This window comes from Vigna unguiculata, chromosome 4 (assembly GCF_037176805.1).
Source record: "Vigna unguiculata cultivar grain cowpea cultivar isolate G323 ecotype 2 chromosome 4, ASM3717680v1, whole genome shotgun sequence".
NCBI lineage: Eukaryota > Viridiplantae > Streptophyta > Magnoliopsida > Fabales > Fabaceae > Vigna > Vigna unguiculata.
Genome location: NC_140795.1, coordinates 46,143,920 through 46,170,284, shown reverse-complemented (window position 1 = coordinate 46,170,284; position 26,365 = coordinate 46,143,920). Strand labels below are relative to the sequence as shown.

At 30.2% G+C, this 26,365-nt stretch overlaps 4 protein-coding genes and 1 pseudogene across 5 annotated transcripts; 2 read left to right on the top strand and 3 right to left on the bottom strand.

The window, feature by feature from the left end:
* Positions 1-668: 668 nt before the first annotated feature.
* LOC114182286 (U4/U6 small nuclear ribonucleoprotein Prp31 homolog) lies at positions 669-5,371 on the bottom strand. 2 transcript variants are annotated; one of them, XM_028069124.2, is made up of 8 exons: positions 5,228-5,371; positions 5,041-5,106; positions 4,786-4,923; positions 3,382-4,274; positions 3,193-3,263; positions 2,639-2,741; positions 2,407-2,482; positions 669-1,226 (listed from the first exon to the last, which is right to left on the bottom strand). In XM_028069124.2, exons 1-8 carry the CDS (start codon positions 5,228-5,230, stop codon positions 1,119-1,121), a joined length of 1,458 nt encoding a protein of 485 aa, XP_027924925.1. In that variant the 5' UTR covers positions 5,231-5,371; the 3' UTR covers positions 669-1,118. The 2 variants fall into 2 exon arrangements, with proteins under 2 accessions (XP_027924925.1, XP_027924927.1); XM_028069126.2 differs by lacking the exon at positions 5,228-5,371 and having other exon boundaries at positions 4,805-4,923; positions 5,041-5,107.
* A 2,319-nt stretch (positions 5,372-7,690) lies between these two features.
* Positions 7,691-8,450, top strand: LOC114182768 (subtilisin inhibitor CLSI-II-like). Its single transcript, XM_028069707.2, has one exon. It carries the CDS (start codon positions 7,727-7,729, stop codon positions 8,339-8,341), a length of 615 nt encoding a protein of 204 aa, XP_027925508.1. The 5' UTR covers positions 7,691-7,726; the 3' UTR covers positions 8,342-8,450.
* A 5,037-nt stretch (positions 8,451-13,487) lies between these two features.
* LOC114182613 (subtilisin inhibitor CLSI-II-like) lies at positions 13,488-14,310 on the top strand. Its single transcript, XM_028069511.2, has one exon. The coding sequence runs from the start codon at positions 13,522-13,524 to the stop codon at positions 14,137-14,139; it is 618 nt and encodes a 205-aa protein (XP_027925312.1). The 5' UTR covers positions 13,488-13,521; the 3' UTR covers positions 14,140-14,310.
* Positions 14,311-16,305: 1,995 nt separating this feature from the next.
* LOC114180899 (protein PLASTID MOVEMENT IMPAIRED 1-like) lies at positions 16,306-18,564 on the bottom strand. The gene is made up of 3 exons (XM_028067194.2): positions 18,273-18,564; positions 17,178-17,554; positions 16,306-16,944 (listed from the first exon to the last, which is right to left on the bottom strand). The coding sequence occupies exons 1-3, from the start codon at positions 18,513-18,515 to the stop codon at positions 16,539-16,541; spliced, it is 1,026 nt and encodes a 341-aa protein (XP_027922995.1). The 5' UTR covers positions 18,516-18,564; the 3' UTR covers positions 16,306-16,538.
* Positions 18,565-21,868: 3,304 nt separating this feature from the next.
* Positions 21,869-25,001, bottom strand: LOC114181438 (protein PLASTID MOVEMENT IMPAIRED 1 pseudogene; annotated as a pseudogene).
* Between the last annotated feature and the right edge of the window lie 1,364 nt (positions 25,002-26,365).

Here is a 26,365-nt window from a genome sequence, read left to right as displayed (position 1 = left end):
GACAATTATGCTTTTAGTTATGAACACATTAACATACTATTTTATACGGTTAACTAACCAAATAATTGCTATAACAGTTAAATAATATGTAACTCAAAAGTTAAAAAAAAAAAATTGAATTACACAATATAAAAATAAAAAATAATTTCCTGATTGCACAATATAAAAGTTAAAAATGACTTTCAGATTATATAGCCGAGAAACTATTATTTTCCTAAAAAAATTTTCGCATTACATGATATACAAGTCAGGTGAATTTCAAGTTGTGCAAATAAAAAATGACATTTTTGGCTTCCAGATTATCCGTTCCAAAAGTCATTTCTCATTTTTGCTTTCACATTGTACAATATCTGAAAGTGTTTTTTTTTTTTTTTAAAAAAAACATTTCTAAAGTGTACAATTCTAAAATAAAAAATGACTTCAAATTTATAATCCAGTAATCTTTCAAATTACATAATCCAAAAATTAAAAATTACTTTAAAATTGTACAATCTAAAAATCTTTTTGTTTTTAGGTTCTGTAATTCAGAAATCTATTTTTAAGAAAAAAAAATGACTTACAAATTGTGTAACACAAAAATAATCTTCTGCTTCCAAAAAAAACAAAAATCATTTTCATATTCGTCGAGATGGACAAATTATAAGGGGTGCAGCAAGAATTTGCTAAAATTGTTAGCAAAGAAGCTTGATCTCAATTGACACAAAAATTGGGATAAAAAAAAATACAGCAACACACTTTCAGTCCAGAAAGGGTAATCTGAAATATAAAACTACATTCCGGGTTACCCTATTCATTGATAAAAGGGTGTTGATTTGAGTCTCATTGGGGTGCATGAAATACCAAAACTTGGTCCATTCCAATGAGAATGTTTTTTTTTTCTCAAGCTAACTCATGAAAATGGTCACTATATCGATCATCATTTATGTTACTACGAAAAGCAACCTGGTACAAGGCATAGCAGAAGTCATATACAAGCGAACTTATCAACAACATAACACGGCTACTCTTCAAAAATCTATGATAAAACTGTGAAGTAATATCCATCGGCATCAACAGTTTCCAGGCATGTTAACCAAGGATTGTTGGGACTGAATGAGAATTTGAATTCATGCACGGTTTCATGTCCTCTTAATTCTCGAAAATGTTCCTGTTTCAGAGAAGTAGGTGCTTTGAGTTCCGCTACCAAGTTGATGTGCATGAGCCTGTGGATTTGTCAGCTCAATCCCCTGAAAAACAATACAAGTAACTCAATGTTAATGCAAAACTTAAACGAAAAAAAAAGTAACTGATTATTGTGCTAAAAGTGCTATCAAAATCAAGTATTCCATTGTCCATCATAAATATCAGTTAAATTATTGATATGAACTAACTCATAAGAAAGAACACGTGTATATGCTATCCGATATAAATCCTGCGAACATTTATCCCAATTTTATATTGTTGTCTAATTTAAAATAGGATTTCACAACTAACGTGTTTAAGATTATTTTCTTGCCTCCTTTACTACCTGCTTCTCTTTTTTTGAAAAAACAGAAGGATGCTTCTCATGTTTTCTAACCTAGTAAAACATATCCAAAATTCAAACTGAATTTACTAAGTATAGTTATAAGATGCATTAGATTACACCCAGTCTACAAATCTTTTACGTCTCTTAGTATCAATCAAAACCAAAAGTGTGGTACCGAAATCATCAGTTGGAAATACCAAGCAAACAGAAGGCAGAACAGAAGCACATAGGGAACTTCGAACTCAAAAGTCTTTCCACTGTTTTATACATAATATAGGCATAAGGTTTCACAAGGGCACATAAGGACAGAACAACTTTCCAAAGCTTAACCTAGGGCAAGAAGACGTTTTTGCCAAAGCTAAGAAGTAATAGAAATATTTGCTGGAAGTATCCACCATAAGCTGTGTCTTGTACACTATATTTTGATGCCTTCACAATAAGATATTGTAGGTATACAAAGAGTTATTACTTATTATTGTAATTATTTCAAGGGTAGTAGAGTTTTATATAATGTACCCTCTTGCACTGGTTTACAATCAAGGAATTGAATCATATTTCCTACTCAATTTTTCAAGTATGTTCAACTTATTATATTAATAGTGAATCTTACTATTCACAATACTATGGATATATAAAAGCTAAAACATTTAAAATGCTAAACAATATTCTCATTCACAGCTTCCCACATCCAATTTGGGAGAAATTCACTAATTTTCCATCGATGGCGGAATGACTGCTATTTCGAAGACTATAGGTACATGCTAAATAATTTAAATGCTAAACAATGTTTCCAGTTACAACTTCTCATAACAATTTTGTGAAAAATTCGCTACTTTTGCACTAGTTAGGTACTAGAGAGCAGGAGAAAATATACAAAAACAACAAAAAGATGAGCAAACCTGCACTGGTGTGAATGCAAGACTTGATGTCAAACCAGATGTAGCACCACTGCTACCATAATTCTTTTCCTTGAATCTGACAAATGAAAAATAGTCCACCAGAATTGTCATCGTGGTCAGTCAGATAAATAATGTACTGGAGACATAGATGGTAATTTATCATCTTGCAACAAAATCAGAATATCAAGTAACTATAACATAATATAGAACTCAAGCAATGAGAAGCACTTACCTTTTTGCAACTTTTGCAGCAAGTTTGCTTTGACCAACAGACACACGCAGTTTGCCACTGCCAGCCTGACCAAGCATTCCATAGCCCTCACCCAGACCATCTCCTATAATTCACACGTGCATAAAAGTATAAGAATAAAAGGAGAGATTAAAATTTTTCTATTTTAAGTTTCAAAAGGATTTCATATTCTCTTCAATCCTCTTTTTCACCAACAGCCTAATAGAATATCACATTCCTTTTTTCCGACTACCACCAACTACATTGGCGGGTGGATATATTTTCACTTCCCTCCCTTATTTTTCCCACTAATCCTTCACTTTCCTTATGTGATCGGTATTGGTTCTTATCATACGGTTTTGCATCACTATCACAACTTAATTATTAAAAGTCTAATTACTTCCCGTTCTTCTTTTTATTCCATCTAAATAATCCCTAACTCCCTGTAATTTTCAATATAATAAATATAAATTCAAGCATCAAATTAAAAAATCAAAAGGAAAAAATTGCTATGCAAATGTAATCAGATAAGGACAAGAACAAACTGGTAAAATTACCTAATGAACTCTCTTCTGGGACTCCAAATTGCATCCTATTGGCTAACTTCCTCATATCTGTTATTGCATACCTGTAATTAGAATCAACAGGTCATAAATTAAAAAGCAAAAGAAAAGGCATAAGGCAGTATACCTTCAACACAGCTACCTAAAAATCCAGTACAAACAAGAATTTAAGACTATGCTAACCTTTCCTTCATCTTCCTAAGCCGTCGACCACCTCTCTTCTTTTTAGGCTCAGAATCAGGAACTGGAAGTGGTTTTGGTTGCTTTGCAGGAGGGGGCTCCTGCCACTTCTCAATTTTTTTGTGAATCTCATCCTTGAAAGCCCTTCCAGTATTTCCAGATGGATCCCCCCGTATTGAATCTACACGTGCTGCAAGTGTCGACTTCGCAGCCAGGAGTCGACATGCTCGCATCCTTAGAGATGGAGGAGTAGTCTGAAATATCTCTGTTTGCTCGAGGTAACCTACACGAAATTGAGATGTGGCTGTGGAGAACCCAGCAAGATTTTTCTTCTTGGCACCTAGAAGCTGAACATTACAAGCAGGCATCTTTGCTAGAGATGCTAGACCACCAGCTGTGCCCATGAGTTTAGCTGCAACAGCACTTCCAACAATAGCAGAGAGATTGGGTGCAATGTAGCCCATTCTACTCTCAACGAAATCTAGAACTTTCTTCTTCGCTGAATCAAGATCAAGTGCTCGATCACAGGCCTCAACAGTCTTACTAAGGACTTCTTCCGGAAGAGGCTTGCCAGTTGTAGTTGAAGCAGTAACAGACACAACCATTATAATGGCTGAGGGTAAAAGCCCTTCTAAATCAACAAGAGTCAAATCCATTTCATTTCCTATCTTCTTAACAACACGTGCATAATCGATCGGGTGATGCACCAACGACTCAAGCTCAGGAAATTTCAATCGATATTTGTCACGAATAAAATTGTGGATTATGACAATTTCATTCTCAATGTCAACTGACAGAGCATTGCAATCCACAATCAATTGATATTCAGGATCATCTTCTAGATCCACTCCCTGAGTCGAGACATCTGACCCCATTTTAAGGGCCTCTTCCACTTTCTGCAATAAAAAGAAACATTATACCTTATTCATACACCAATGTCAATATGTACGTGTCTTAATAAATAAAACACCCTAGATATCAGGAAAAAAATGAAACTAAAAAGACAGAACAACACCATTTACAACATAAAAAAGAAAGAAACCTAAATCCCAGCTTAGACAAACTGATTTTAGATTCTACAAAAGTCAATAAAGCACCCAACAGCAATAGCAATAACAATGACTATTCACAGACAAGCCTGGTTTTAAATTGTGACAGTAGTAGTAGTAGCAATTTTGGAGGTCCCACCAACAACAACTGGGAGCAAGGTTTTAAGCTGACCATGATTTTGGCTGCAACATCAAGTTTTATAGGGTGTCTGCAACTCTAACAAGATCACAATGGTGGCTGCATCAACAACATCTGTCCCCAATTTGGCGTAATATTAAGGAACACGATGAAACAGCGTCCACAATTTAAATGCTTCACTGCGGTCAATCGCTTCAAAAGAAATGAGGAGCAACTAACCTGTATAATATCAATGTACCTCTGTGTTTTCTGCAACTTGGAAACACTGTCCAAGTCATCATAGTTGAGGTTTTCTAGGTCAGCCAGATCACCATCAACATCCTCTTCCATGTCAGCAGCATCAACATCGTTATCCTCCTGAAACAAAAGGAACCAACCACCTTATTCGTAACAAAACTTTTCCTGAATTCTTTCAAACTTGGCAGTTTAGATAAAAAAAAAAAAAAAGACGAAGAAGAAGAAGAAGAAGCTTACCGGAATTTCTGCCTCGTTATCCGACAGTTCATCGAGGTCGGCGAGAAAAGAATCAGCAAGGGTAGCCTGCAATCAAATACGCACAATAATAAAATCCCAAATGTTCATACTTCAAAATTAAAATTTGAAACTGAAAATGTCAATTAAAACACAGAAAACAAAACGGGAAAAAATAACAAAAACAAACCATGTCTATGGACGAGGTTGGTAGAATCGATGTTGTTGTGAATTGGTATTCTGGTTAGTGACCTTCCAGAACTCAGAAAATAGGATTAGAGAATCAAGGATGAAAGCACGAGCGTGAACGTAATGGGCTCAACTTATTTGGATGAAGGGTATTTCTTCCTGCACCCTCTTCTTTTCTTCCTGCAACTCCACAACTCAAGTGAAATGACTTAAGTATTCTTCGTTCAAAAATTATTTAAAACCCTAATATTTCACCTCAGCTTTCGGGACTTTTTTTTTTAATTTATAATCCAAATTTGTATTTCATATTATGTAATGTAAATTTATATTTTGAATTATACATGTTTAAAATTAATATTTTTAAATTTTGGATTGTATAATCAAAATATTTTTACAGATAGTATAATCGAACCTAAACAGGGGGTGATAAAGAAATTCTCTTGGATGAAATACCTAACTAATCCCGTTTTTTCATAAGGAAAATGATATTTTAACCCACTTTTTTTGACCCACTTTTAACTCATTGCTTTAACCACCATTAGATCATCTTTTTTTATTCTTTTTAGTGATGTGATGTATGATCTAATGGTGATTGAAGTGGTGGGTTAAAAGTGAGTCAAAAAAAGTGGATTAAAGTATCATTGTCCTTTTCATAAATCCTCGTCTTCCACGTAATAAAGTAAAAGGTTAAGGATGGGTTTGAATGAAATTTTCTTTTAAGAAAATTAATACAAAAAGTAATTATTATAATCTTTTTAGATATTTTTTACTTTAAAAGAAAATTACAAATTAAAAGTTACTTAGTTTTATAAACTATTCAAAGTAGTTAATAAAAATAAATTGGTAAAGTTGTTTTCAAAAACATAGAGGAACACTTTTAATTATTCAAAAGCTCTTCAATTTTAATTTTAAGCTAAAACAAACTCACCTTAAATATAGTTTTAAACACTGTCAAATGAAAAAGGTTTGATTTCAATATTTATAAGAAACAAATCTTAATTTTTTTATCCTTTAAAAGTTTTTGGTCAATTAATTTTAGTCCTTACAAAAAATGAAAAAAGTTTTCTCTTTGTAAAATATTTTCCCCTAATTTTCACCCTTCTAAATATTAAAATCGCTACTTTGTATCGCTAGCATTCATTTTAAGATAGATAACTAACATTTCACATTTCATGAGTGTTAGATATTCTCATTATATTAAATATATTATTGACATGACTTGGAACAGTTTGTTGACTTTTTATATTAAAATTACATATTACCGAGATCAATAGTAGTGACTTACAATATTAAAGAATAATATATATATATATATATATATATAAAATAAAATATATATAATTAGTAAAACAATAATAATAAAATATATATAAATTTAAATAAAAAAATTATTTGTACATATAATTAATTATAATTTTAATATAATTATTATGTATTGCAATAATGTATTGAATTCATAATCGGTGACTCCTTTATTTATTTAATTGGCAAATTCGTTTGAATGAGAAAAGTTAAAATTAAACTTTTATTATTTGTTGTCTTTACACAATTTTTCGAACTATCTTCTTCTTTTCATGGTATTTGTGCATATATAGCATAGTATTAAAACGAATCCAAACACATTAAGGATAGTTAATGTCTTTTATTGAATACGTTTTTGTGAGTCAAATATATCAATTTCATAATTCTAATACAGTAAAATATAAATACACATATATTAAAACTGAAATTGGAAAAGGATATTCTCAGTTGGTCAATTAATTAGTTTGAAAGAAAATATATCTACAATGAATGAAACACTTTAAATTCAACTAATGTACACACAAGCATCGTTGCTTCTTTGTTACGCATTTTTTAAATATACATAATATTATATTAATAAGTGATATTATATTAATAGATGATGATGATATAATATTATTAAGTTAATATATAAAATAAAATTATATTTATTAAAAATAAAGTAAAATATATAAAAAAAGATAAGAGAATAACTGTTAATAAATAGAAAAAAAAGAGAAGAGCAGATAAATGATTTTATAAAAACTTTATAAAAATAACTATTAATTTTTAAAAACCTTATAAATAATTATATTTTAAAAAATAAAATTGTTATTTTAAAATGTACACGAAATTCTTTATATATTGTTATAGATTAAACATATCATTATTAATGCATTCACCACAGAAAATATTAGTTATTAAATACTTATTACTATATTGACTAATTAGCAAGATGAAAAAATACATTAAGACTCACTAATTACATTACTAAGATGAGATCTACTACATTAATAGAACATTATACAATTTGGAAACACCTTTGAAAAACTACGAATCAAAAGTATTTATTTTGGACCATCAACCAACAAATTCGAAAAAAAAAAAATTGCTTCATATGAAACCCTAAGCGAATCCTTATAAAAGGAGGTTGAACCAGCAACACAAAAAACATCATCGACATCATCGACATAAACCTAAACCAGCCAAACACAGAAACATGATGAAGTCTGCACCATCTCTCACCCTTTCCTTCTTCTTCCTCTTTGCCATCACCACCATCAACTTCACACCATCGTTCTCAGAAGCTTCCGAAAAAGTGGTAGACTCACAAGAAAGACCCGTTTCTTCCGCTGCAAAATACTACGTTCTGCCATTTTTTTCTGGCCCAGAAGGTGGCGGTGTAACATTAGGTCAAGCTGAGAACTCAGCATGCCCTGTTGCTGTTCTACAAACTACCGATGAGAGTGACCGTGGCCTGGCCGTGAAGTTCGGCACCGGAGGAAACACAAGCTCCGGTGACATCTTCACAGAAAAGCCTTTGGATGTTGCGTTTGTAGATAAACCTTCGTGTGCTTCATCTTCCAACTGGGTGGTGGTTTCTGATGATTTTCCGGGGATATGGGTGGGGATTGGTGGCGAGGGAGACCATCCGGGGAAGAAGGTAGTGACCGGAAAGTTTATCGTTCAGAAATTTGACGTGGGTTACAAGCTTGTGTTCTGTTTCGACAGCAGCAGCAATTGTTATGGCATTGGGAGACATGATGATGTGCAAGGAAGGCGTCTTGTGTTAAACAATAAACCCTTTGAGTTTTCGTTTAACTATGGTAGTTAATGCTGTTGGAGGTTCCACGAATTGTATAAAACCTCTGTTTTACAATAAAAGACCAACTATAGAATATGGTTTGATTTACTGGATTGTTATTCAAATGATTGTATATCGATGCATGTAATAATATTTATATGTTATAATAATATTAATTATATAAACCTGTCTTATTATAAAATCAGATTTCTATTCACTTTTATATATATATATATATATATATATATATATATATATATATATATATATATATATATATATATATATATATATATATACGAGCGCGATACTAGCGAAACACAGACGTTATCGCGCCTGTATGTATATATTTTTTAAATATGCATGATATTATATTAGTAGATAATAATATTATAATATTATTAAGTTAATATATATATATATATATTAAAATTATATTTATTAAAAATAAAGTGAAATATATCAAAATAGATAAAAGAATAACCATTGATAAATATTAAAGAAGAGAAGAAGTATAGACATATGATTTTATAAAAAATTATAAAAGTAACGGTCAATTTTTAAAAATTTAATAAATTATTATATTTAAAGGATAAAATCGGTATTTTGAAAATTGGACACAAAAAAAGAAATTTCCTTTATATATTGTTATATATTGTTATGGGTATTATAAATTTTTCTTATTTTTAATTTCTTGATATAAGATTTTCAATCCAGTGTACTTTATTATTTTTTAGACGGTTGAAAAATGTATTATATACCAACTTTACATTATTTATTCATACTATAATTTAAAATGGTACTAATTTAGCTTATCACTAATTGAACTAAAGTATTGTGGTTTTAAAATAAAAATCGGTGTCATATTTATTTATTATAATTAAGTGATAATTGATTTTTACCTTATCACAAAATATAGGAAATGATTATAAATGTTTTAAAATAGATTATGAAATAATTTAATGTGTTACTATTAATATATTTTCATATATAAAATAATTCAATAATTATACTAATTTAACTAAAATATTATACAAGTTTAATCATTATTAAAAATTTTCATATTACACATAACTTTTTCTACAAATTTATTAAAAAATTTATAAGAAATTTTTTTCTTATTACTTTTTCTAAAAATTTTAATTGATAAATAATTTTTTCATGCATAATTATTTTTTAAAAATTATAAAATTTATAAGTATTTTGTATAATTATTTTGCGAAAAAAGGTTTCATATACAATATTTTTGAAAAAAATTGGTAACAACTTTTTACAATTTTTTTTAACTATTTTTTTTAAAAAAAAATTCACAGGAGATATAAATTTTTTCGGTAGTGAACCGTGAAATAATAAAATAGGTATAGTCGTTTATATATATTTTATTTATTTTTTAACGCTCCTGAACTGTATAGTTTTTATTTTTTGTTGTAGCACATGTTTCGCACAATTCAATAACCATGAAATAGAAATTGAAGATGCATTTTAAACCTCTGACAAAGTAGGAAATTATAGATCGAAATATGTGGTAAAGTAGGATACACTTATGATGATGATTAAACGAAAATGGAAAATACCAGAATAATAGTTGCTACTCTCGTCAATGATGATAGCGATGACAATTATAGTGATATATGAATGGTAATACTATTAGGATAATAATAATAATTAATGAAAATGTAATGAATCAATGGTCTTCACTTAATGTGTATAAAAATGGGTTGAATTGTGTTTCTCTTTATTTAGTATAAGATTGATCAGATTGACATACTATTATTTTTTGTTAAATTTATATTATTTTGAAAAGAAATAATATCTAACCTTACACTAAAAGACAATTTCAAATGAGCTTATATTAGTGCTAATTATAATATTCGTAGTTTCTTATATAATAAATAGTTTTAAAACGGTGTTTACACACCTATTGATGTTCTTTTGAATTTTTTCTATATGAATGAACATTATTATTTTCAAGGAGATTTGGAGATGGAGAAAATATGGATAAAAATATAAATTAATTCTTTAGAAATATGTAACAACAAAATAAATATAGATAAATAAATAAATTAATATTAAATGACTGAAAAACTATTTTTTAGAACACATATCAACGTAATAAATATAGATAATAAAATAAATTTTCTAATATAATCTTTTCTTATATTTATATATTTATAGTAAATAATAATAACTATTATAATAAAGAAGGTTAAATATGTTTTTAGTCCCTTAACTTTCGGTAAATTTTGGAATTAGTCCATTTTGAAATTTTGGATCAATTTAGTCCTTAATCTTTTGTGATACGTGAATTTAGTCATTTTAATCAAATTTTGTTAAGTTTATTTGACATTTCAAGCGTGTTTCATAATAATATTTGACTTAACACAAAGCAAAAATGTGTCAAACAGTATAAACAACTTAAATACAATCCTGAAATGCATATGAAACATCAAATAAACCTACCAAAATTTGATTAAAATGACTAAATCCATGCATTTCGAAAGATGAAGGACTAAATTGGTCCAAAGTTTCAAAATAGACTAATTCCAAAATTCACTTAAAGTTAAGGGACCAAAAACATATTTAATCCTTATAATAATATAAAAGTCTAAGGACATATGCTTATAATACACTTATAAAAGAAAATGTTAACACCCCTAATATATTTTTCCAAGATCCACCCATAACTAAGATATATGCTTAAATTGAATAATGATATTTTAACCCATTTTTTTATCTACTTTTAACCCACTACTTCAATCGTCATTAGATCATTTATTTTGATTATTTTTAATGATATAATATGATGATCTAATAGTAATTAAAATGATAGGTTAAAAGTAAAAAAAAAATGGATTAAAATATCATTATCAACTTAAATTATTTTTGAAAAACTCTAAGTATCACTTCTGATTCTTAGACTAGTAAAGCTGAGTGAAGACTTGGATCTTTTGCGAGCAAAAGATGTAACCTTTCTGAACCTGCTAGACTTGAATCTGCAGCGCCTTGATCAACCCTTGATGGCATTGTCTGAACACTCCGGTCTCCTTCTTTCTAACACAAACAGAAAGCCTTAGTCCATTTATGGATGAAGGAAGGCCTTGAGCAGTGACCACTTTAACAGAAAACAAACAATTTAGTTTTTTCATTCCAATATGATAAATTGTCCTTAAAGGGTTCCACCTCCAAATTCCTATCTTCTCATTTTCCATGTTATCAAACTTCTTGGTATTGTTGAAATTAATCAAAGAGTTGTTTGTTTCTTTTATAGTTGCAATAACTATAATATTTCGTGTGTGATTGTAATAACTGTCATCCTGACAGTTTATATAATTTGTGTATTGCTGTTGCAGTTAATAAGAAAATTTTTATCCTGTTTTTCTCTGCATATTGTGTGTGTGCGTGACCTGTAGTGTTAGACAGTTCCAACAGGTATGTGACTGAATGAGAGTTATCTTGGCATCTTCAAGCTTTGGCCTTGGAGACAAGGACATGCCACGAGATCTAGTTACGGATGACTTAAGAATTTGAGAGACTTAAAACAAATTTAAAATTATCAATTTTTATTTTTTTTAAATATATTAATTATAAAAAAAATTAAATTCTTTTATCTTAAATATAATTTCATAATTAATTTAATAAAGGTATATTAATATTAAAAAAATTGAAGTTTTTAATTTTTTAAATATAATTTTATAATTAATTTAATAAAGATATATTAGTATTAAAAAAATTAAGCTTTTTTTTTCTAAATAATTCTATAATTAATTTAATAGAAAAAAAATAGTACTAAAAATAAATTTTTTGAATTTTTTTAGTTAAAAATCTAAATCAAATATTTTACCTGCTTTACTGTTGAGTTGGTTCTAGACCGAGTTTTGTTGTCTTGTTTATTGTTAACTTTAGCAATGTCATTGCCATCTTCGGCCGACGGGACAAAAGGAGACGCGCCTGAGCTTGGTAGAGCTAATGAAACTGTTATTATTCTGGTTCTGTCTGCGGAATGTGATTGGTAAAGGGTTTCACTAAGAGCTTCAAATTCTTGTAGGAGCTCATGAACATTGGAATTTCTCTTATTTTCTGTCATAATTGTGAACGAAGAAGTTGTTGCTACCAAAAACGAAGAGACAGTTTTGGGATGAGTAAGAGAAAAATGATGCTCACATTGGAAAGTTTGGTTAGTTAAATTTGGTGTAGGAGTTGTGCATTGGTGGTGGAAACAGTGAAGGTGTTGGAGCTTTCTCAACCAAGAATGTGATGAGGTATGTTAAATTTGGTTAGTTAAATTTTTCGAACTATCTTCTTCTTTTCATGCTATTTGTGCATATATATATATATATATATAGCATAGTATTAAAACGAATCCAAACACATTAAAGATAGTTAATATCTTTTATTGAATACGTTTTGTGAGTCAAATATATCAATCTCATAATTCTAATACAGTAAAATATAAATACACATATATAAAACTGAAATCGGAAAAGGATATTCTCAGTTGGTCGATTAATTAGTTTGTAAGAAAATATATCTACAATGAATGAAACACTTTAAATTCAACTGGCGTACAGGTCCGTGTATATAAATATACATGATATTATATTAATTGATGATGATAATGTAATTTTATTAAGTTAATATATAAAATAAAATTATATTATTAAAAATAAAGTAAAATATATCAAAAAAAAAATGAGAGAATAACTGTTAATAAATAAAGAAAAAAGAGAAAAACTTATGAACGATTTTATAAAAAAAATTATAAAAACAACCATTAATTTTTAAAATTTTTATAAATAATTATATTTTAAATGATAAAATTGTTATTTTAAAATGTGGATGAATATCTTCCTATATTATTATAGATGAAACGTATAATTATTAATGCATTCACCACAAAAAAAAATGATTAGTTATTAAAGACTTATTATTATATTGACTAATTAGTAAGATGAAAAAATACATTAATTAAGACTCACTAATTACATTACTAAAGTTAGATCTACTACATTAATAGAACACTATACAATTTGGAAACACCTTTGAAAAAACTACTAATCAAAAGTATTTATTTTGGACCATCAACCAACAAATTCGAAAAAAAAAATTAATTGCTTCATATGAAACCCTAAGCGAATCCTTATAAAAGGAGGTTGAACCAGCAACACAAAAAACATCATCGACATAAACCTAAACCAGCAAAACGCAGAAACATGGTGAAGTCTGCACCATCTCTCACCCTTTCCTTCTTCTTCCTCTTTGGCATCACCACCCTCAACTTCACACCATCGTTCTCAGAAGCTCCCGAAAAAGTGGTGGACTCACAAGAAAGACCCGTTTCTTCCGCTGCAAAATACTACCTTCTGCCATTTTTTCCTGGCCCAGAAGGTGGCGCTATAACATTAGGTCAAGCTGAGAACTCAGCATGCCCTGTTGCTGTTCTACAACCTACCGACGAGACTGACCCTGGCCTGGCTGTGAAGTTCGGCACCGGAGGAACAAGCTCCGGCGACATCTTCACAGAAACGCCTTTGGATGTTGCGTTTGTGGATAAACCTTCGTGTGCTTCATCTTTCAACTGGGTGGTGGTTTCTGATGATTTTCCGGGGATATGGGTGGGGATTGGTGGCGAGGGAGACCATCCGGGGAAGAAGGTAGTGCCCGGAAAGTTTATCGTTCAGAAATTTGGCTTGGGTTACAAGCTTGTGTTCTGTTTCGACAGCAGCGACAGCAGCACTTGTTATGGCATTGGGAGACACGATGATGTGCAAGAAAGGCGTCTTGTGTTAAACAATGAACCCTTTGAGTTTTCGATTATCAATGGTAGTTAATGCTGTTGGAGGTTCCACGAATTCTATAAAACCTCTGTTTTACAATAAAAGACCAACTATAGAATATGGTTTGATTTACTTTTACTGTATCGTTCTTCAAATGATCGTATATTGGTGCATGTAATTATATTTACATGTTATAATAATATTAATCCGTTCTTCAAATGATTGTATATCGGTGCATCTAGTTATATTTACATGTTATAATAATATTAATCCGGTAGATTAAATTAACAAACTTTAAAATTGATATGTGAAGAAGTGAGATTTAGTCATACATACCAACAAATCATAAATCAGTTTACAAGAGATTTTAAAAATGATTTTTTATACTGTAGTAATAAGAAGTAAATTTTAAATTTAACTCAATCTTCTAAATCTAATTTGTAAAATGAAGCTTGAATTCATTTATGTATTATAAATTCGCCTTCTATTTCATTGATACGAGACTTTGAAAATAGTGTACTCTATTATCTTTTGGACGGTTGAAAAATGTATTATGTACCAACTTCACATTATTTATTCGTACTATAATTTAAAATGGTACTAATTTAACCTATCACTAATTGAACTAAAGTATTGTGGTTTTAAAATAAAAATCGGTGTCATATATATTCATTATAATTAAGTGGGAATTTATTTTCACCTTATCGCAACATAGGAAATGATTATAAATGTTTAAAAACAGATTATGAAATAATTGAATGTGTTACTATTAATATATTTTTCATATATAAAAATAAATCAATAATTATACTAATTTAACTAAAACACTATACTAGTTTAATCACTATTAAAAAAAATTATATTACATATGATTTTTTCTACAAATTTATTAAAAAATTTATAAGAATTTTTTTTTTCTAAAAATTCTAATTGATAAATAAATTTTCATGGATAATTATTTTTTAAAAATTATAAAATTTATAAGTATTTTGTATAATTATTTTGCAAAAAAAAAATTATATACAATATTTTTGAAAAAAATGGGTAACAACTTTTTATAATTTTTTTTATAACAAAGTTTGTAACTATTATTTAAAAAGAAAATTTAAAACAAAATTTACAAGAGATATAAGTTTTTTGGGTAGTGAACCGTGAAATAAAAAAAAAATAGATATAGTCGTTTATATATTTTTTATTTATTTTTTAACGCTCCTGAACTGTATAGTTTTTATTTTTTGTTGTAGCACATGCTTCGCACAATTCAATAACCATGAAATAGAAATTGAAGATGCATTTTAAACCTCTGACAAAGTAGGAAAGAAATTATAGATCGAAATATGTGGTAAAGTAGGATACACTTATGATGATGATTAAACGAAAATGGAAAATACCAGAATAATAGTTGCTACTCTCGTCAATGATGATAGCGATGACAATTATAGTAATATATGAATGGTAATACTATAAGATTGATCACATTGACACACTATTTTTTTTTTTTTGTTAAATTTATATTATTTTGAACAGAAGTAATATCAAACCTTACACTAAAAAGACATTTTGGATGACCTTATATTAGTTCTAACTATAATATTCGTAGTTTCTTATATAATAAATAGTTTTAAAACGGTGTTTACACACCTATTGATGTTCTTTTGATTTTTTTTTATATGAATGGATATATATTATATTCAAGGTGATTATGGAGAGAATATGAATAAAAGTATAAATTAACTCAGTAGACATACGTAACAACAAAATAAATATAAATAAATAGATAAATTAATATTAAATGACTGAAAAACTATTTTTAAGAACACATATCAATATGATAAATATGGATAATAAAATAAATTTTCTAATATAATCTTTTCTTATATTTATATATATTTATAGTAGATAATAATATATTTAAGTTTATTTGACATTTTAAGCACGTTTCATAATAGTATTTGACTTAACATTAAAGCAAAAGTATGTCAAACATTATAAAGAATTCAAATACAATCCTGAAATGCCTACGAAACATAAAATAAACCTAACAAAATTTGATTAAAAAGACTAAATCTACGTATTTCGAAAGATTAAAGACTAAATTAGTCCAAAGTTTCAAAATGGACTAATTCCAAAATTCACTGAAAGTTAAGGGATCAAAAACATATTTAACCCTTATAATAATATAAAAGTCTAAGGACATATGCTTATAATACACTTATAAAAGAAAATTTTAACACCCTTGATATATTTTTCCAAGATCCACCCATAACTAAGATATATGCTTAAATTGAATAATGATATTTTAATCCATTTTTTTATCCACTTTTAACCCACTATTTCAATCGTCATTAGATCACCTATTTTGATTTTTTTTTAATCATGTGATGTGATGATTTAATGATGTAAAAAAAATGAGTTAAAGTATTATTATCCATTTAAATTGTCTTCAAAAAAGTCTAAGCATCACTTCTACTTCTTATTCTTGGACTAGTAAAGCTGAGTGAAGACTTGGATCTTTTGCGAGCAAAAGATGTAACCTTTCTGAACCTACTAGGCTTAAAAAAATTCTCTTCCTGCTTGTACATCTCAACTTCTCCATCTTTCTCCATGATATGGACCCCAAGTTTCAAAACCAGCTCTCCTCCTTTTGCCTTTCCCGTTAACCCAAAGCTTGTGTTCCACTGCTTCACACGCGTGCCTTGCTGGCTTCTCTCAATGGATTCTTCAACCAACTGGCTCAAATCCACACAGTTTCTTCCGAAACTAAGCTCTTTCACATCAACTGCAATAGGGTATATCCAAAACGGCCTTGGCTCAAACTTAAGTTGCTTCCCACTACCTTGGTTGTAATAAACATGACACCTATCGGAAAAAAAATAAGGGTTAAATATGTTTTGGATCTCTTAATTTTCGGTGAATTTTGGAATTAGTTCATTTCGAAACTTTTGACCAATTTAGTCTTTCGTTTTTTAAAATACATGGATTTAGTCATTTTAATCATTTTTTGTTAAATTTATTTGACATTTCAAACACGTTTCATTACCATATTTATCTCAAGAACCAACTTATTAACAGAGAAATAATATCAACAATACCTTATGAAAAAAATCTCTTCGAAATCTGCAGCACCTTGATCAACCCTTGATGGCATTGTCTGAACACTCCCATCTTTGGTCTCTTTCTTTCTAACACAAACAGAAAGCCTTAGTCCATTCATGGATGAAGGAAGGCCTTGAGCAGTGACCACTTTAACAGAAAACAAACAGCTCAGTTTTTTCATTCCAATATGAGAAATTGCCCTCAAAGGATTCCACCTCCAAATTCCTATCTTGTCATTTTCCATGTTATCAAACTTCTTGGTATATGGCTGAGTGAGAGTTGCCTTGGCATCTTCAAGCTTTGGCCTTGATCTCCACGGAGACAAGGACATGCCGCGAGACCTAGCCATGGATGGCTTAAAAGTTTGAGAGACCTAAAACAAATTTAAAAATTATCACTTTTATTCTTTTTGAAGTATGTTAGTAATAAAAAAATTTTGAAATTTATTTTTATTAAATATAATTTTATAATTAATTTAAGGGTTAAATATGTTTTTGGTTCCTCAAGGTTCAATGAAATTTGAAATTAGTTCCTCTTCAAAACTTTTGACCAATTTAGTCTTTCACATTTAGAAATGTGTGAATTTAGTCATTTTAACCAAATTTTGTTAAGTTTATCTAACATTTCAAGCGCATTTCATGATAGTATTTGAATTGTTTACACCGTTTGACATATTTTTGTTTCAATTTTAACTCATATTATCATAAAATGCGTTTAAAATGTCAAATAAACTTAACAAAATTTGGTAAGAACGACTAAATCCATGCATTTCTAAAGATGAATGACTAAATTGATATAAAGTTTTGAAGAAGGACTAATTCCAAAATTTACTGAAATTTGAGAGACCAAAAACATATTTAACCCTTAATTTAATAGATGTATATTAGTATTAAAAATAGAAAATTTGAAGTTTTTTTATTTCTTAAATATAATTTTATAATTAATTCAATAGAAATATATTAGTATCAAAAGAATTTAAGCTTTCTTTTAAAAAAAATAATTTTATAATTAATTTAATAAAAAAAAATTAATACTAAAAATAATTTTTTTTTGAAAGTTTTTTTATTAAAAGTCTAAAACGAATATTTTACCTGCTTTACTTTTAAGTTGGTTCTAGACCGAATTTTGTTGTTTTGTTTGTTGTTAACTTTAGCAGTGTCATTGCCATCTTCAGCCGACGAGACAAAAGGAGACGCGCCTGATCTTGGTAGAGCTAATGAAGTTGTTGTTATTCTGGTTCTGTCTGAGGAATGTGATTGGTAAAGGGTTTCACTGAGAGCTTGAAGTTCTTGTAGGAGCTCATGAACATTGGAGTTTCTCTTATTTTCTGTCATCACTGTGATCAAAGAATTGTTGCTACCAAAAACGAAGAGACAGTTTTGGGATGAGTAAGAAGAAAAATGATGCTCACATTGGAAAGGTTGGTTAGTTAAATTTGGTGTAGGAGTTGTGCATTGGTGGTGGAAACAGTGAAGGTGTTGGAGCTTTCTCAACCAAGAATGTGATGAGGTATATCTTGTGGTGGATAAAACAACTTTGAAGGCAAATGGTCCAATCGAATTTAATGTTGAATATTTTATGAGGAATATTTTAGTTGACATGTCTAAGTTCAAATATTAATTTTGGTAGTTATTTGTTAATAAAGTCACACGTGTACACTTTATGGATATTTTATTAGACAACGATATTTTCACTGTTAAATTTTGATAATTTTTTCTTATAATATGATATGACATATTTTAAGTGGTTTTAGAAAATTGAGAATGAAAAGTTGAAAAAATGACAAATCACTTAAAAAATAATAATACTTAAGATTATAAGAGAAAGTTGTCAAAATTTAGTACTCAATTTTTTTTTTTTTATTTTTATTTGATTATAGTTTGTTGGGCATTAATTTTTTGTTGGAAGCCCTAGTTGTTCTAGATGGTGGAGGTGTTTATATGAACATGCGTGGTGCATACAATTGTTAACCTCTTTCTGGAATTTTCCTCTTATAAAGATTTTGGCTTTCAATTTACTCAAGAGTTGTCTGTGACGATGTTGACATAAAATTGATAGAGCTCTTGCATCTGATCTTTTGGGATTTTTTTAGTAAGGATATTATTTGATATACATTAAGTTCATTTGATATATTATAAGAAAGTAAAAATTTTATATTTGTAAGAAAAAGAAAAAATAAAGAAAGATAGCACAAATAAATGTAAAAATTTTGTGTCAATGAATATTCGTGTCCTTATCCTTCTGAACTTCCTCTTGAGAATACTGCATAACAATTTCTAAATAATTTTGTGAAAACCCTCTCGACCAGTATTTTTAACAAGAAAAAAAAAAGGTTTTTTAACTTCCTATTACTCAACTCATATGAGTAGTATGATTCATTTTTGAATACAGTATAATTATTAAAAAAATTATATCTATTAAAAAATAAATAAAAAATTTTCGGGTATAGGGTCAAACGTTGGATGGGTAGTATTGTTCAAGATATGAGTTTATCATACCTGATCGGTCAAGTGGGTTATGTTGGATATTAGAGTAACAGTAATAACACAAATATTCACTACTAAAATATAAGATAGAAAATAAAATATACATTAAAAATAATAAAATAGAAAATAGAAAATAAAATATACATTAAAAATAATAGATAAATAATATAACTTTAGTAAAGAAAGAAAAATTTTCGAGAAAAAATAATGACAATCTCTCTTGAAAACAGAGAATAATAAATATAAAGAAAAAAATCTAGAAACTAATTTTTATTCTAGAGGTCACTAATTTTCTATTTTAAAAAAGAAATTAATTTTTTCTTTTAATTCTTCTCTCGAACAATAAAGTAAAAGAAATGAAAATCAAAAAATTTTGAGATGTTCTTCTAATAAAACACTAAACTATTTTCTATAACATGAAAAGCAAGTCTTAAGCTAAGTTCTCACCATGTGAAACTTCTTTTCTAACATTCTCCCACCTACATATTTTGATGAAATTAATCAACTCTTCATACCATATATATTTTATTTTTTGCCATCATGTTGTAACATCCGAGATACCTTTAATGTATCTTAGGATCCTCTACTTAACAATACTTCAATGCTCTCCACTTGAGTTTGTTGGGTTTTTAATAAACTTAAATGTATTAACCACTATGGGTAACTAGTCGTTATAAGAAATTAGCTGTTGTGAGTGGTTAATGCACTAGTCGTTGGAGTCTAGGTAGTTAATGAATTAACCGTTTATAGTTGTTTATAGCCGTTGAGAGTACAATGGTCAAGCAATGTGGATTTATAAATATATTATGTATTGTATGAACAACAACACAATAGGTGAATAAAGTTTTTTTACAAGATTATAGAGTTGTTGTCTTACAAAGTGCTAACAGAACCTACTAACCACTCCCATTGCTTAATGTTTGGTCTTGTATAAATCATAGGATATATAAGACTACCCACCATACGGTACTCAAGACATCTCCACCCCTCTGTTTTACTGCTATGCATGAAGAACAATTAATAGAAAGCGAGGTAAAAATTGACATGTAATCTTGCATGCGTGTTGAAGTGTTGGTGAATCTGCATTCCTAAAATTTTGTTTGTTAGTCTCAAGTCTGTCTGATCAAGCCTTTAACTAAACGTGCCTTCAATTTATGTTGGGACCTACCTCCAACATATGATAAAATCATCATCACCAGACCTATTATAATAAGTATAATGGTCTATAAACTCAGTTTCTTGTAACCAAGGCTAATGGCATAGGAATGAAATCTGTTGCATGAAACACCTAGCACCCGCTTAAAAACTATACACAGATATGTTTAACTTGCAAACCGTACAAAGATATTTTTGTTTGATTGTAGTTTGTTGGGCATTAACTTTTGTTGGAAGCCCAAGTTCTTCTTGATGGTGAAGTTGTATTATATATACTATTGAAAACATGGTGGAGTTGTATTACATATACTATTGAAAACATATACGTATATGTGTTTACTTTCTTGTGATAGAAAAATAACAAAATTATTGTAATTATAAAAATAAACATAAATAATTTTTATAATTTAATTATAGATTGTTTTTATTTATTTAGTAGATAATTTTTATTTATTTAATTTTTGAAAATAACTAAATTTAAATAAAATGTGTGGTGTATATAATTAATTGTTGTTGTGTGAAATTATAAGATGTTCTTACAAGACTTTTTTCTGTTTCGGTGTCCCCAGATATATATTTTTTTATCTCTTTGACCGAGATGTTTCTTCCTGTAGTTTAAAGAACATGGATGGTACATTCTGGATGGTGTCAATTATTTTCTTCTTATATATCAATCTTGGCTTACAATTTACTCAACATGAAGCTCTTGCATCAGATACTTCTGCTTGAGTTTCCTCAAAAAAAAAAAAAATACAATGGATTGATAACATATATGTTTAGGCTCAAGTGTTTCCTCCCATCGTTCAGATCTGAAATGGGAAGAAAAATGATCGCTTTATCCTCTGTAGTGCAAAGATTTGAAGGAAAAAGCATGCTCGCTTTGTTGGTTTAACCAAAATTATCTTACTAAGTCACACAATACATTTGATTCCAACATCAATTATATAAGCGAGAGTAGAAATTTTATATACACTACATGCACAGCCTTTTCTCAAATTAATCACAGAAGAGACAAAAAGTTGTTATCAATGGTTTGATGTGAGGAATGTGAGAAAATTGGTACCAGGTTTTTATTAGTTCTTCAAAAAGCAACTAAGACCCATGAATAATTATTTGGCACAATTATTTTATCTATAAACCTCAAGAACTAACAACTAACAAGAATATTCTCTCCAATTTTTTTCTGGAGCCCATGCACGAGACATGTTTGCAACATTGTGTAGTTGTATATATCGTAACCTGCTAAAACTACCTGCATAATTAACAGCACAGTGGATATATGCTTATTCCTTCTGAAACAAATCAACATCTGGATTTCTCATGGTTTTGAGCCACATGTCAGCAACTATACTTGATGAAATGCTCCACAAAAATCCTTGCTCTTTCACCAATGCATGCTTGCCTTTCTTCTTTGCCTTCCCCAACCCATTTTCAATCAACCAGTGCATTGCAGTTAGTCTTTGCTTCTCACTGTCCCATTCATTGTTGTTCTTTGTAGCACTCCTCACCTTCAATCCTCCCACATGCATGCTTGTTACCTTGAACCTTTTCTCTTCATCATCTTGGTGATTATCACTCCCTCTTGTCTCTTCACTTGATGCATGAATGAGCACCATCACAGGACCTCCAACTGCTTCAAATCTTCTTATAGGATCTCTTAGTTGGACAACAAATATGAGTGTGATATTTGAGGGCTCACCATCAGAACTTCTACCAGTGCTAGTGAAGCTTTGGTCTCTGATCCAATCCTCCAGTGAAACAGCAGAACCTAATAGATCATTGTCTTTGTTTCCTTCCATTTTAAGTGGTGAAGCATCATAGGGAGCTTCTTTCTCTGCCATATCAGCTTGGATTTTCAACCCTTCAACCACCATGAACTCAATCTTTTGCATTGTGAAGGCTAGAATTTTCTCTGCTGTAAGTGGAGTTTCATCCACATTCCAAAGTCCTGTTGAGATCCGCTCTTGTCTTCCTGAACTCATTGCATTTGCCATGCCCTTGAGGGCAGAAACTATACGTGCAGCACTTGAACTGGCTCCTTCTTTGTTTCTTCCTTGTATGATGGCTGAAGCAATGCCTTCGAATGCTATCTGTTCTGCAGTTTTACCTATCAGTTCATCTAAGGGCATCATGGAGAAAACTTGTGAGCTGAGTTCATCAAGACCAATGCCAGCCAATTTCTGAAACAACTCTAACCCATTTAGAGACTGATTTGATGGCAGCACATAAGGCTTTGACATCTGCATTACTAGCTTTGGAGTCTCATTTCTAGCTACAACTTTATCCAAAGGATTCATAGATGTTAAGTAGCCTCCATCCCTTGTTTGAACCACACACCCCAAGCCCTTGCCAAGATCTGGGAGATACACTTCAGATTCTACCTCTGCAACTTCTGATGGAGATTTTTCAGATTGGTTGGTTTTGAAACCTCTGATGTTTTCATCCTCAAGCATGTGAAGAAATTCCTTTGTCACAATTTCTTCATCAGAATCCAATCTTAGTGACTCAGTTTCATCACCTTTTATGGAAGTATTGTTATCTTCCATCATGGACACAAGCTCCTTTATCTGCTTGGCAATTGAATCAAGCTCGGTTAGTCTAGTCTGGCGAAACTGATCATGCACTATTTCCTTGACGACCTCACTTGTAGCTGATTTCACTTTAATGGATTTCTCAGACCCTTCTCCTTCATATTTTTTCTTCTCTTGAACCTCAACTCCTTTATCAACAACCTCAAAATCCAGCAGATCAAAATCCTCCACCTTCTCTTTGCCACCATCAAGTTTCTGGGTAGAGGGAGGATCATCGAGGTTAAAATCATCAACACCTTGAATGTCTTCTGCTAACCTTCTCTGTGAAGGAGTCCAAGCATCTCTTCTGCTTGTTATTCTTGGACTAGGCATGCTGAATGATGAATTAGATTGCTTGCGAGCAAAAGTAGTGAGATTTTTGAACCTGCTAGACTTAAAATTCTCTTCAGGGTTATATATCTGAACTCCTCCATCTTTCTCCATGATTTGGAAGCCAAGTTTCAGAATCAGTTCTCCTCCTTTTGCCTTCCCTGATAAGCCAAAGCTTGTGTCCCACTGCCTCACACGCGTCCCTTGCTGGCTTTTCTCAATGGATTCTTGAATCAACTGGCTCAAGTCCACACAGTTTTTTCCAAAACCAAGCTCTTTGGCATCAACTGCAACAAGGTATATCCAAAATGGCCTCGGCTCAAACTTAAGCTGCTTTCCACTACCATGGCTGCAATAAACATGGCACCTTATGAAAAGGGTCTCCTCAAAATCTGCAGCACCTTGATCAACCCTTGATGGCATGGCCTGAACACTCCCATCTTTGGTCTCTTTCTTTCTAACACAAACAGAAAGCCTCAGTCCATTCATGGAAGAAGGAAGGCCTTGAGCAGTGACCACTTCAACAGAAAACAAACAGCTGAGTTTATGCATTCCAATATGGGAAATGGCCCTCACAGGCTTCCAGCTCCAAAACCCTTTCTTTTCATCTGAATTTTCCGTGTCATTAAACTTTTTGGCTTCTGGCTGAGCAAGAGTTGCCTTGGCATCTTCAGGCTTTGGCTTTGATCGCCATATAGACAAGGACATGCGGCGAGACCGAGTTTTGTTGCTTTGTTTGTTGTCAATTTTAGCAGTGTCATTGTCATCTTCAGCAGATGAGACAAGAGGAGGTGAAGAAGCTCTTGGTAGAGCCAATGAAGCAGTTCTTCTAGTTGTGTTTGAGGTGTGTGATTGGTAAAGGCTTTCACTGAGAGCCTCTAGTTCTTCTAGGAGCTGAACGTTGGAGTTTCTCTTGGTAGAGTTATCTTCTGCCATCATTATAGTGAATGAAGAAGTTGTAGCTATGAAAAAGGTCTTGAAGATTATTATGTCACAGTTGAAGAGAGATTGAGAGTGAGAAAGAGATTTTGGACGAGGAAGAAGAAAAGGTGAAGCTCACATGGTTGGAAGGTTGGTGGAAGTACTATTCATTGGTGGTGGAAAAGAGAAGGTGCTGGACCTTTCTAAACCAAGGATGTGAAGAGGTAACTTGTGGTGGATGAAACATGAACGATGGCATTGGCATTGCATTGCCTTTATGGCTAAGACAAGTTTGAAAATTCATAGCCAAAAGGGTCCCATTGAATTTAATACAGCACCAGAATATGTAATGAGGGGTATCTTAGTTGATATGGCAAAGACCAAATATGCAGAATTTGGGTATTTTATATTTGATCATAATTGTTGGCATTTATTTTTTCTTAGTTCTGTCTGTTCTTGATGATCACGATACACATGAGCTTGTGAAGGAAAAGTATTTGCATTGAAAACTTTACATGTGGTCCATGCAATTTTAACAGGTTATGTCAATTATTTTCCTCTTACATATTGATGATCGTGACTTACAAATTGCTCAAGAGTTGTATAGTATAGTTTATTTGTCTGTGACGATTTTGACAGTCCATGAAGCTCTGGTTGCATCAGGTACTGCTGCCTCTAGGGATTTATTACCTTCTTTTTCACGTCCTTATCTTCTGAACTTTCTCAAATACAACATTACTTAAAAAATACTGTGTTTGGCCTTTATCTAACAACCGTAATAATTTCTCAATAATGCAGGGCAAATGCTCAATCAGTAGTTTTTCATGTTATTATATTACATTCGGTCGAAAATAAGGTTAAATATATTTTTTATCTTTAAATTTTCACGCGAAATTTTATTTTAATAAAAATTATTTTAGGTAATAATACAAAATTGTAAATTAAATCACAAAAACTGTGGGTTAAAGTTTAGATAACAACTTTTTAGGTATAGTCTAGATGAGCATAGCTGTAAGTAATAGGTCACAGTTTGCAAGACGATAACAATTTCAAAATCGTTATTTAAAATTCTCATAAAAGACAACAGTTTTTATGTACATATTTTACAAAATTTCACATTTTCAACATTGTGAACTCTTAGACTTTTCGATCTAAAATCAAATGGAGGGAAAAAATTCAAATTTTTGCATTTTTAGAATAAGGTTTTGCATTTTCAGTCAAAAAAGAGAGAGGGAATATTTCTAATTTAAAAACTTTAATTTTCAATGTATTTTAGACTACATTTTTATGGATTAACCCAAACTTTTTACAAGCAAAATTTTTATAAATGTTGTTTAAGATAATTTTTAAGTCACGTCTAACAAAATGTTACATTTACTCTATTTAGATGACATTTTTATATATGTGGTCTCGTTTAATGTTGTCTAAAATCATTTTTGTTGTAGTGTCCTAAATTTTGATACAGTTTGATCTTTAAATTTTAAATAATAAATGAATACAATTTTTTTAACTCAACTGTGTTAAATTATTTTGATGCGTCAATTACGTTTAGGATAATATTTGAATTGTTTACATCATTTTAACAAGATCCAGCTTAGATGTTAGTCTAAAACACCATTTAACAAGTTCAAAAAAATTAGTGTCATTAATTTAAAAGATCTGTATTCATTTACTTATAAAGTGTTGAGATTAAAATGTATCAAAAGTTGAAACATGACAAAT